The sequence below is a fragment of the Penaeus japonicus genome, unplaced genomic scaffold, assembly GCF_977035675.1.
Source record: "Penaeus japonicus unplaced genomic scaffold, GWHDUDI00000001_assembly GWHDUDI00000015, whole genome shotgun sequence".
NCBI classification, from domain to species: domain Eukaryota; kingdom Metazoa; phylum Arthropoda; class Malacostraca; order Decapoda; family Penaeidae; genus Penaeus; species Penaeus japonicus.
The window spans coordinates 22,034,443-22,046,942 of record NW_028234417.1 but is presented as its reverse complement, the minus strand read 5'-3'; the positions used below and the strand labels follow the sequence as shown (position 1 = coordinate 22,046,942).

The following is a 12,500-nucleotide window of genomic DNA, read 5'->3' as shown; positions in this document are numbered from 1 at the left end:
CCTGCTTGGCTTTTTCCTTCTCTGCAGCAGCTACTTCTGGATCTATGACAGTGTCAGTAATGCCAGACATCTGCTGTGGAAAGAAAAATGGGGGCAGATATTAGCCAGGGTGCTATCTGACCTTCCCATCTTTTAAACATTGCAATATCTATAATGAAACCCATTATTTCGATCTTCATGCCAATCTAAGAGCTTTATCTCACATATCTATTGCGTTATAAATATCAAACCACTGCCACACATGTATGTATAACCATTCACATATATACAGATCTATACCTGTGTATAACTATATAAATATGTGGTCTGTAATGTTTGGGAACATGATGTTAAGTCAGTAATTGAGTGGGAAATGGCCTAGCAAATTCCAATCCCTTAGTTCCTGTAATCCTTTAGTCACATCAATTGCAAATTTACGAACAACAGACAAAGAAATAATGAATACAAGTTTTAACATTTCTAGAATCTTTTTTCTTTTAAAACCATGCATCATCTTTGCCTGAGTCTGAGTACATTAAAAAATGGAGAGACATTCTCCTTTAAAATCCCCACAGATCCAATTTTTATAAGGCAGACTCACAAACCACTAACCTGCTGGATAAGAGAGATGAGGTGAGCTACAGGCAGGCCAGCTGTGTGAGCTGAAGGGGACAGAGACATCAGAGCAGGAGCTGGCCCTGATAGGGTTCCCGAGGCCACAGCGCCAGGTGAATTGACTGTAGCTGTGGTGGAGCCTTGTGTGGCAACTGGCGAGGGAATGGAGGAAGGAACCGGCATAGGGATGGCAGATGGAATGGAGGACATGAGGGCTGACCGGGATTTGGCAGGTGAGGAGTCTGCAGGGGAAGCTAGGATGGGCGCCGTCGACGATGACGCAGGGGGTGGAACGGGGGCTGGAGATGACCCCGACATACCCACAACACCTCCAGCCACTACCTGCACTACGCTGCTCATCATGCCTCCACTGGATACAGGGATCCCAGGCACCATCTCGGCACCCAACATCTGCATGTTCTCTGCTGGAACGACCTGGGGAAGAAGGGGGATGGGGATAAGTATTTCTGAAACCCAGGATATTCGGCAATATTGGCAAGTTAAAGTAGAAATATACCAATTTTCACTGAATAAAACAATACAGAAAAAGAGGGAGAATAATTAAGAGTATCAATGAATATCTTACTTGGATGACATTCCCTGTTTGGACAATCATGGAAGAGGGAGTGGGGGTCGCTGACGGGTCTTGCGGGAGCACCTGGAGCATATTTCCAACCTGTATGACCCGAGAGGATGCTTCACCACCTAGGCTCTCATTCCCACCACCACCACCACCATCACCACCACCTTCACTACCACCCTCATACGCATAATGAAACTGGTGAACCTGTTCATGGTAAATATAACACCACTCTTGTAAGCAAGTTAATGGTTCTCATGCAATCTCTTACTACAATTTTTGTTACTTTCTCTGCCAAAGGTTAGTTAATATTATCTTGGTGTCTTGTAACTGTTACCAGTTTATATGATGCTGCAGAAATGTTACACTGTAAATCTATTATACTGCTTTTACAGCCTCCCCCCTTGCATTTTGTACTTCAAAAGTATCCCTTTCTAAGTTATTTCACACATCTTTAGGTCTTAACCACTAGTATCAGAACTCATAATTCACTATCAACCTCTAAAGGATAATCTGTCTTACACCCTAAAGCAGAAATGCTCTAAAAAATCACTTTCATCTATAATTCTCATTCATATTTTTTAAATCTAAATGTCAAATTGTATATTGTGAAACTTGAAAACATTACAATTATTTCCTGATGTTCTGTGGGATATTGGTACAGTTTGTCTACGTCTTCATCTGTGAATGACTAATTTTAGTAGTTGCAAAGGAATACATTTTATTCTTTTAAATATGAAATAAAAAGCTGGACTGTACTTTATCAATGTACAAGAACTGAAAAGGGTTATCCCTATTCATTTCACATTTAGCTTTATTTATCAACTGTATGGGTATGACTCCAAATATAAATAATATTAACAAAGGATTCAATGTTTTATGTCTCAACACTACAAATCTAAATATAAAAAATCAATATTATCATCAGCCTCAAATCTTTCATTAAGAGTTTGACATCAAAACATACCTGCACTGGATGAGCTTGGTAACCCCAATTATAAAGGTGACGTGCAGGGTGTTGTTGCTGCTGCTGTTGTTGCTGTAGCCTTTTCTGCCTTTCCTCTTCTACATCAAGACCATGCTCTTGCTGCAATCGTTCATCCAGTGATAGGCGTCGTGGAGAGTCTCTTGGTGAGGTTGATGGCGAAGACTCCCTTGTCATCCGTCCCAGCTGTTCTCTTCTACCTGTGAGTTCAGAGTCACTAATGGTGGAGTCTGCATCAATCTTGATGGTGTCCTCATTACGGCTGATGTTCCTCGTGTGCTGGTTGTAGTAGACCTCAGGCTCTGATTTGCATCTTGGACTTAGGGGGCGCCCGACCCAGCGCTCTGGCTCATCATGGTTATGCTCTCGGTCTTGACTGTGCTCCCTGTCTCTGTCACGTGACCATTCCCAGTCATTCCATCCCCTATCACGATGTTCATAGTCACCATTGTCAACATTAGGAGACACCGACCTTCTTGGTGATCGCCTTGGGGAATGTCTGGGAGATCGACGTAGGGGTGACCTTCGTGGAGATCTCCGTGGAGACCTTCGTGGGGATCTCCTTGGAGATCGCCGAATGGGAGATCTTTGAAGAGGAGATCTTCTTAGAGGTGATCTGCATCCAGGTGATCTTCTCAGAGGGGACCTTCGGAGTGGAGATCTTCTCAAGGGAGACCTGCGCAGAGGAGAGCGCCTTGGTGATGATCGACGAATAGGTGACCTTCTCATTGGTGACCTACTACCTGGTGACCTGCGTATTGGAGATCTCCAGAGGGGGGAACCAGAAGCTCTGTGATGTGGGGACCTTCGTGGTGATCTTCCTGGAGACCTGTGCGGGCTCCAGCGATGAACAGGACTGTGTTGGTCTCTTCCAGGTGAATAATGAGGTCGGCGTTCTGGGCTCCTATAATGGGGACTTCTCCAACCTGGACTTTGAGTACGTTGTCTTGTAGGGCTTCTCCAGTTGGGGCTCTGACCATGCTGCCTTGCAGGACTCCATGAGGGACTTCTACGGACAGGACTGTGGTGATGTGTAATTCTGCCATCTGGACTTCTTGAATCTGGACTGCAGCTGGCTCTATACTCGTGTCTACTTAAGCGGCCCTGAGCATATGATCTCCTTTCATCATGCAATTCTGGAGATGGTGATCGTTCAAGAGTTCGTTTTGTGGTCCTTTCTCTTCCAAGATCACTCTGATAACCATGTTGTGGTGACCGGACAGATTCTGTCTTTTCTGACCTTTCTGGGGTTCTTGGTCCATGGTGAACAGTGGGTATTCTTTTCTCTGGACTTCTACTATGTCTTGAATCAGGACTGGCAAAATGTGATCCCATTCTGTCTTCTCTTACAGGTGAGGGACTTGGACTGCGATAACGCTTGGGAGACCTTCTTTCTCTTGCTGGTCGGGAGGCCAGAACACGAACTGGGGATTTCCCATCCCTATTAGGACGCACTGATCTTCGGGGACTAAATGATTCCATTCTCTTGTTTCTGTCAGGGCTTGTCCTTTGCCTCTTAAACTCTGGTGACATTTTTCTTTTTCTGTCTGGTGATCTACGGTTGCCTAGCTTTCTTGGGGACCAACTGCGTGACCTTGAGTCCCTAGATCTTCTTGGGGATCTACTTCTTTTTGGAGACTTACTTCTTTGTGGGGACCTATTTCGCAAAGGAGTGCGGCTTCTCCTTGGAGACCGGTTCTTTAAGGGTGTCCTGCTTACCCTAGGAGATTTACTTCTCTCTCTTGAGTGGCCCCTAACTGGTGATCTTTCCCTCTGGACAGAACTACTTCTTGATGGTGATCTCCGTCTCTGTGGTGATCTGCTCTTCTGTGAAGATCTGCTTCGTCGTGGAGATCTTGATCTTGATCTCCTTGTTCGCCCCTTAGACAATGGTAAGCTCTGAGGACTTTCTTCCTTTATGCTTTTTACTTCTTGCATTTCATCTTTTGAAGATTCCCATGATCTTGATGAGGTTGGCATGACCTTTTGCGCATCATAAACATCAGATGATGTCTCTGCTATCTCAGATGACTGATCCTCATCGTCCTCATCAACAGGCTTTCCTCTGAGGCCTTCTTCCTCCTCTTCATGAATGAATTCTGGTAACAAAGGGCCTTTCTGCAACCGTTTAAGACTGCCTTGCTTTGATCCTCCAAGTCTAAATGTAATAGGTATAGAACGAGAATTCTTGTTCATATCTTTACTGTTATCATCCTCTGAAGCCTCTAGCTCACAATTTTTCTCCACCCATTGTGTTGAAACTGATCCAGTGGTGTCATCAGACTCATTCTTGGAATTTTTTAAAGTAGTCACTTCCTCATTTGCTTTTTTCTGGGTATATTCATTATCCAGGCTCAATGCTGAGCTTGGCAGAGGAACTGATGTGGGAGATAGTAAAGCTACAGGAGGAATAACCTGGTCCTGAGATGATGGTCTGGATATCAGTTTTGCTTTATCTGGCAGTGACTCCTTTGGTAAAGGCAAAGGTGGTAGAACACCTGTAGGTGGAGGAACTGACAATGGTGTAGGTGGAGGAACTGAGAGAGGAAGAATGGAGGGGGGAGGCACAGACATAGGAACGCGAGCTGGAGTTAAAAGGGTTTGTCCCCCAGGCGTAAAAGGCAACTTTGATGGTGGAGCAGCAGACTGAGCAGCAGGGAGCCCTGTTTGCACTGATCCCAAGGAAGATGAAGTATTCTGTGGCATGGGCGGTGGAATTGGTAAAGGCACCTGCCCTTTTGGTACTAGTGGAGGACCAACTGGCAAATGACTTGCCTGCTGTGAACTTGGGACTGTTCTTGCCTGAGGTACAGGTGGCTTAACCGAAGGCAGGGGTATTCCTGAAGGAGGAATGGGAATCTTCTTGAGATCAGGCAACGGCAGAGGAGGACCCTTTGGGAGTGATCCTGGAAGTGGTGGGATGGGTATATTTTGGACAGCTGTTGGAGGCAAGGGAATTTGGAGTGCTGGCGATGAGGAGAGTGAGCGGGCTGGTGACTGATGTGGTGATGGGGATGATGATGATGGGCTTGGAGACATGGACATGTTAGAAGGACTGTACCTCTCACTTTCCCTGCGGACTCTGTTTTGACTCTCCTCATTTTTGCTTGGAGGACAGCCTGCTGGAGGGTATGGGATGTCATCCAAGGAAAAACTGATAATTTCTGATGTATCCATCCTCTTTTCATAAAGTTTATCACTCTTGTAATCATCACTTTCATCCTCACTAGATTCTGCTCTAGAGATTTTGGTCAAGTCTGTTTCAGACACTGGACTAGATGAGCGACTCAAGTCATAATATCCAGAGGTATCACTTGCCACATACTTTGTGGAATCAGCTTTACTGGAGTCCTTCTCTGACAAATTTGATGAATAATACTCAGGAGATGATGAGTTGCGAGACCTCCATGATTGATTTGTGTCCGAGTTCAACTCTTCCTCTACCCAGCTGTTCCCTCTTTTCCTATGACCTTTTGAAGTCAACTTCCTCCTGCTCTTCCTGTCAAGAGAATCAAGACTGGCCTCAGAGGAGAGAGGGGATGGTGGCTCATCCTTCCTTTTCCAGTCATCAGGAGAATCACTGCAATCACTGTCACGATCACGCCTGTTTGCCAGTTTACACTCTTCTTCGCTCTCATCACTACTATCTCTCCTTGGTGGAGTGTACGTTGGGCTGTCTTCAGAGTCCTCCAAAGCATGAATTTTCCCTTTTGTTTTACTTTCAATCAATGAATCCTTGTCCTTTCTCTCAGACTTTTTATCCCCAGATCCATCTAACTCTTGAGGTTTTATTTCTTTTTTCTTGTAATCTTTACCTTCATCATAATGCTTCCTTTTCTCGAGCCATCTGTGAGTCTTTTCAGTTTGTTGTTCCCCTTTTCTTTCCCATTCTTTCAAATCACCATCACTATCATCTCTATCTATAGGACCCCTCGGGTCATATCTATCTTCATAACCTCTTGCCTTTGTCTTTTCTGTCTCTCGCTCTTTTTCACTATCTTTATCTTTTTCTGCACTGTCTCTTAAATTTACTACCTTACCCATTTTTCTATCATGGATTATTTCTCTCTTCTCATTTCTTTTATCTTCATGCAAATGTCCTCTGTCAGAGTCTCTCTCTCTGCTCAGATCCCTTACTTCGCTTCTCTTTTCTCCTTTCTCCTTTTTTGGTGTATCCAGCACCTGTTCACTCCCAGCATCTGAGTCACTGTCTCCCCTGCTGTCATCCATTTCTTTCCCTCTGTCTCTCTCCTTCCGTTTCAATTCCTTCTTGGCTTTTTTCTTTGCCTTCTTTTCTGCCTTTTTCTGTTTCCTTTTTGCTTTCTTCATTTTCTTTTTCAACTTTCTCTCCATTTTCTCTCTCCTTTTGATTTCCTCTGATGTCATCTTAGCATCCTCTTCCTCATCTGAACTTTTATCATGATGCTTTTCATCAGAATCTAAATCCTCATCAGACAAAACTTCCTGCTTAATACTTGTACTTGCTTGATTACCAAAACTGGGTTCTAATGGTACTTCTTCCTTTGACCTGACCTTCACTTTCTCCTTAGCCTCGATTGAGTTGGTGTCATCCTCAACCTTAATCTCAGCTACTGGAAGTTTGTCTTCAATCTTGCCATCCCCTTTGGACATTGCATTTCCATCCAACATTTGCATGAATGCTTCATATTCTTCATTCAACCCTACTGAGAATGGCATTGCACTTGGGTCCTGCGACTGCTCTCCTGCTTCCTCTGCACCACATACCTCTGATGACAAACTCTCATCTTTGTCACTGCAGAGAGCAGTTACATTAGACTCCAGGACCTTTTCTTCCACACTTTCCTTCCATTCTGCAGCTGGCTGGCCATCCTCTCCATCTTCATTGTCTGAGTCCCAGCGAGATTTTGTGGCAGCTATTGCAACTTCTTGCACTTGCTCTTGCACAGTTTCTTTGACTTTTTCGCGAACCTCTAATTCCCAATACTTAGGATACCAGGCACGAGACTGTTCATCTTGATGAGATGTGTTTTCACTTTCAAATCGTGAGTCCATTTCCCAGAAACTCTCCAACATCTCCCATGTGTCAGCTGATTCTCTTCTCTTGATCTCCAACCGAGACAGAAAGTGTGCTTTGAATCTATAAGGATTGATACAATATGACAAAGATGGTTTAGCTACTGTGTATTGTACCATGTGGCCTTGGTACTCTTTATCTAAACCATTCAAGCCTTTAGCCCTGAGTGTATACAACATTTTTGGTTCCTCTAAGAATGGACCTTTCTCCTGATGTTTGCCACTTCTACCCCTATCTCGGCTGGTGCTGCGACTCCATCTTCTCCTGTCTCTGTCTCGACTCCTGGATCTGCTGCGTCTTCTGAGCTGTTCCCTTCTGACTTGTTTAAGGAGATCAAAGTCAAAGTTCTCCGACTTGAATTCACTCCATGTCTTTGGCACTCTTTTAGGTCTCTTCTTCACTTCCTCCTTCTGACTCCCAGATTCCAACTTGTCCTCTTTGCTATTGTCTGACTTCTGCTCAGATTTCCTATCCTTGTCTTGATCTTTGTCACGATCTCCTTCTTTACCTTTCCCTTTATCCTTCTCCCTATCACTGTCTCTTCCCTTTGCCTTGTCCTTCTCTCTGTCTCCATCTTTGCTCCTTCCTTTCTCTTTATCAGTTTCTGAGGTCTTCTCTTTTTCCTTTCTTCTGTTACCCAGTGCTTTCTCTCTGTCCTTCTGCTTTTCACTCTGTCTAGCCTCATATTCTTCCAATTTGATCTTTGCTGTTTTACCTTTGTCCTCAAATCTTTTCAACCCTTCAGGATTATCTAAAAGCCTTGCTATGGGACCCAGGCCAGGTCCATATGGATTGAACAACACATTTTTCAGCCCTAAAGCTTCTCGGAGTCTTGATTCCTCATCTCTAATCTGCTCAATGATAGATACTTTTTCCTTCTTCTTTTTCTTCACCTGTATTGCCGTTTTCTTGTCCTTCTTGTCACTTGCATCATCTTCTTCCCCTAGAGCTGACTTGACAGCCGGCTTTACTGTTTTTGACAGAGAAAATGAGGAGACTTTCAGACCCTTTCCTGAGAATGCAAGAAGTCTTTTTTTGGCTGCATCCTTCCCTAATAATTTGGGTAAATTTGTCTTCAGACCCACTTTTGAGGTCCCTGAAGAATCAGAGGCTGGTGATGATGTGACAGATGTTCCAGTAGATGTACTGGTTGCTGGTGAAGTATCTTTCTCTTCATCATCAACTGTTACTCGACTTGGTGAGTATCTGTAGATAAAAAAACTTTTGTCAGCTTTGATAGCAATTCATTTAATACATTTTAACACATTTGTGTACTGCTGCTCCCACTGCTAAATAAAAAGCAAACATAGTAACTAAGTGTGGGATCTCTCCCAGCACGATGCCGTGATGCACCTCTGTGACCACTTTTTGACAGCCCGCTTCAATGGGATCATAATCTGAGTTTTTTTTTTTGTCTACATCATTTTTACAAGTGAATAAATGTGTCTATACAAATGGAGCTCCTATGATTATATACATACATAACATTGTAAAACATTTGTTTTGAGATCATGACATGATAGGACATCATCCAGCAGGAGTGAAATATTTGCATGACATAATATCACATCACCCAGCCAATGGGTTAAATAAATAGAGACAAACACACTAAAATCAATACATACACACACACTTCACATCAAACCTTATGTCCCTCACTACATAGCACAAGGGTTTTCATAAGCACAGACCCTATAGACATACCTTTCTCCTGTGCCTGATGATTCCCCCAGCTTCTTTGGAGCCAGGTTGGGAGGCCTGGGAAGGCGTGGTGGTGGTGTTGACATGAATGGAGGAGGCATGCTGAAGTTTGGAGGAGGAACCGACATGTCAGGTGGAGGTCCTGGGGGAAGAATGATGTGTGGCGGTGGCCGGGTTGGTGTGGAGAGCAGACCAGGGCCCCTGGGGTGTGGGGGTGCATGGCTCATGCTTGGCATACCTCCGGGAACCCCCGGCAAGGGTATCTCCTCTGGTAGTGGAATGTCCATTGTAAGATCCCCCTGAATGTGGGTCCTAGAAGGGCTTCCACTCACCTGTATTGGACAGAGGCACATCTTAGAAAGAGTATGGCATTAAAAGAAAAAAAATAGAACAAAAAGGAAAAAAAAAAAAAAAAAAATATGTATATTGCACATATCTGAAAGCCCAGAAAAAGAGAGAAAGGGGAAAAATCTAAAATTAAGGAGGGGAAAAGACACACAAGATTGCAATGGGCAAAAGTCCAGTTGCACCAAACAATTAACTTCCATTTAAGACAAGTAGAAATTCAGTATAAACCTCCATGACAAATGCAAAAAATATGGATATATAAACTTTCTTATGCAATACTTGATATCCCATTTTCTTTCCGGATCAAAATTGTAAAAGTCCTGGCCAGTGTCTTTCTAAATGGAACGAGCTCTTCATTTGTCAAAAACTTGGGCCCCAAGTGAGATCCATGAGACATACTCAGGTGAAGACATGCACAACCTGTATTATTCCACAGGAAGCCAGAAAATGATAGCAATATTTTCCTGTATCAGAATATAGATTTTGACCTGATGATTTTAAAAATACAACTCATATCTCTATGCATTATCAATTATAGTACATAGAAGAGATTGTTTAGTACATTTCTGCATCAGATCATAAAACAGTAGGTCCTTTAAAGGTTAATCTTAAAATTGGAATAAGCCAATTGAAAAGAGTAATTGTGATGGCATATAAGTAGAAATAAAAAAATAAAAAATAAATCCAAGACAACTAAGGAAAGTCTTAATGTCAAGCCTTTTCCTCAGAGTCACCATGCCCTTAAACTATCATAAAAATTCAGTGTCTAAATCTGTGATGTTGCCAGCATAGAATGATGGTGGTTAAAAACAAAAAATAATTTTTATGAGATTGGCCTCTTTAGATAGGAATATATTTTTTGAAGAATTTATTTCCTCTTTATACAGTTCTAGTTTTGTATGGGGAAAAAAAATAAAAAAATAAAAAAAATAACTGGACTGATATGCGTGTGTGTGTAGGAGTGCATGTGTGCGTGTGTGTGTGGTGTGTAATGTGTGTAATGTGTTTAACCCTCTCTGGACGGGTGGTACAGTACAGTACCGCTCATTCAAAAGCCCAGTGGCCGGGCGGCACAGTATTGTGCCAGCCATTTAATTGATTTAGGCCTAAGCACTCGAAAGCCCCGGCATTGTGACATTCAAGGCTGGAATGCCCCGCCGTGAGTGGGTTAATGTGTGTGATGTGTGGTGTGGTGTGGTGTGGTGTGGTGTGTGTGTGTGTGTGGTGTGTGTGTGTGTGTGTGTGTGTGTGTGTGTGTGTGTGTGTGTGTGTGTGTGTGTGTGTGTGTGTGTGTGTGTGTGTGTGTGTGTGTGTGTGTGTGTGTGTGTGTGTGTGTGGTGTGTGTGTGTGGGTGTGTGTGGTTGTGTGTGTGTGTGTGTGTGTGTGGTGTGTGTGTGTGTGTGTGTGTGTGTGTGTGTGTGTGTGTGTGTGTGTGTGTGTGTGTGTGTGTGTGTGTGTGTGTGTGTGTGTGTGTGTGTGTGTGTGTGTGGTGTGTGTGTGGTGTGTGTGTGTGTGTGTGTGTGTGTGTGTGTGTGTGTGTGGTGTGTGTGTGTTGTGTGTGTGTGTGTGTTGTGTGTGTGTGTGTGTGGTGTGTGTGTGTGTGTGTGTGTTGTGTTGTGTGTGTGTGTGTGTGTGTGTTGTGTTGTGTGTGTGTGTGTGTGTGTTGTGTGTGTGTGTGATGTGTGTGTGTGTGTGTGTGTGTGTGTGTGTGTGTGTGTGTGTGTGTGTGTGGTGTGTGGGTGTGGTGTGTGTGTGTGTGTGGGTGTGTGTGTGTGTGTGTTGTGTTGTGTGTGTGTGTGTGTGTGTGTGTGTGTGTGTGTGTGTGTGTGATGTGTGTGTGTGTCTGATGTGTGTGTGTGTGTGTGTGTGTGTGTCTGATGTGTGTGTGTGTCTGATGTGTGTGTGTGTCTGATGTGTGTGTGTGTCTGATGTGTGTGTGTGTCTGATGTGTGTGTGTGTCTGATGTGTGTGTGTGTCTGATGTATGTGCATGGGATGTGTGTGTATGGGATGTGTGTGTGTGATGTGTGTGTGATGTGTGTGTGATGTGTGTGTGATGTGTGTGTGTGATGTGTGTGTGTGATGTGTGTGTGTGATGTATGAGTGTGTGATGTATGGGTGTGTGATGTATAAGTGTGTGATGTATATGTGTGTGACGTGTGTGTGTATGTATCTGTGTGTGTGCAATGTAAATATGTATGTGTGTGTAATGTATGTATGTATATGTGTGTGTGATGTATGTATGTATATGTGTGTGCAATGTATGTATGTATATGTGCGTGCGTGCGTGTGTGTGCATGCCTGTGTGCATGTGTCTGTGTGTGTGTGTGAGATGTGAGTGTGTGTGAGATGTGTGTGTGTGTGAGATGTATGTGTGTGTGATTTATGTGTGTGTGATGTATGTGCATGTATGATGTAAGCCACCCTGTTTTCACTATGTAAGATCACACTGGCATGCAATTATCCTAGTTGTTGCAGCAGTTAATAATTTGGGTCAAATTTTACTGCCAAATCATCGTGCTTTGGTATAGTATGCTTGAAAAAAATACCAAGAAAATAAATTAAAGCTGAAAAACATTACATGCAGATAGTAAGGTATATCCAGCTCAAATACTCCTAATTCGTTGCAAGAATTAGGTACACAAGATCTGGGTCAGAAGGTCTGGGCTCTGGGGCAACATAACCGACTGAACTTACGATGTTTGGATTTTTTACATTTTTTAATTTATATCATTTAATAGTATGTAATCCTGTACATATATTATCATGATTCGAACAAAATCTTCAAACCATGACCTGGACAACCCGTCTCCAAAGCCCCCCAATCAAATAACATCAAAATTTGACATACTTATCTAAGTTACAATTAGTACAACAGAAATAATTACCTACAACTATTAAATTCAAATTAATATAGGGCAAAGATAACAAAAAAAAAATAATGATAAAAATTAATACAGAAATGAAGGATACAAAAGCAAAATATATAAACCATCTTATATAACCGGAAAAAGGATTTTTAGAAAATATTCTTGAACTCTCTCAATGCGGTCCATAAGACCAAGAGGTTTTTCTTATCATTTCACTCACTCGGATTTGAGATAGTTTTTCTTTCTCTCCCTCTCTTGTTATGATTCTCTTCCTTTCCTCCGGAGAGGCTAAAGAAAGCGACTGCGAAGCTATCAGGAGGAATATCCGGCATTGCACATCAATCTAGGCAATTATGAGTGTCCAGCA

The 12,500-nt window shown here is 43.0% G+C and overlaps 1 protein-coding gene across 5 annotated transcripts in view; it reads right to left on the bottom strand.

Annotated features, from left to right (window-relative positions):
- LOC122253115 (uncharacterized) overlaps positions 1–12,500 on the bottom strand; it is a 26,402-nt gene that overhangs the window by 13,744 nt on the left and 158 nt on the right. For 2 of the 5 annotated variants that reach the window (XM_043015929.2, XM_086544692.1), the window contains exons 1-6: positions 12,354–12,500; positions 8,920–9,248; positions 2,142–8,421; positions 1,181–1,381; positions 592–1,029; positions 1–73 (exon numbers count right to left, since the gene is read on the bottom strand). The exon at positions 1–73 is cut by the window's left edge and continues 158 nt beyond it; the exon at positions 12,354–12,500 is cut by the window's right edge and continues 158 nt beyond it. In XM_043015929.2, the coding sequence (XP_042871863.2) occupies positions 1–73; positions 592–1,029; positions 1,181–1,381; positions 2,142–8,421; positions 8,920–9,203 (7,276 nt within the window). In that variant the 5' untranslated portion in view covers positions 9,204–9,248; positions 12,354–12,500. The remainder of the gene's footprint in view (positions 74–591; positions 1,030–1,180; positions 1,382–2,141; positions 8,422–8,919; positions 9,249–12,353) is intronic. The other 3 variants (XM_043015930.2, XM_043015931.2, XM_043015932.2) reach the window with 3 other exon arrangements.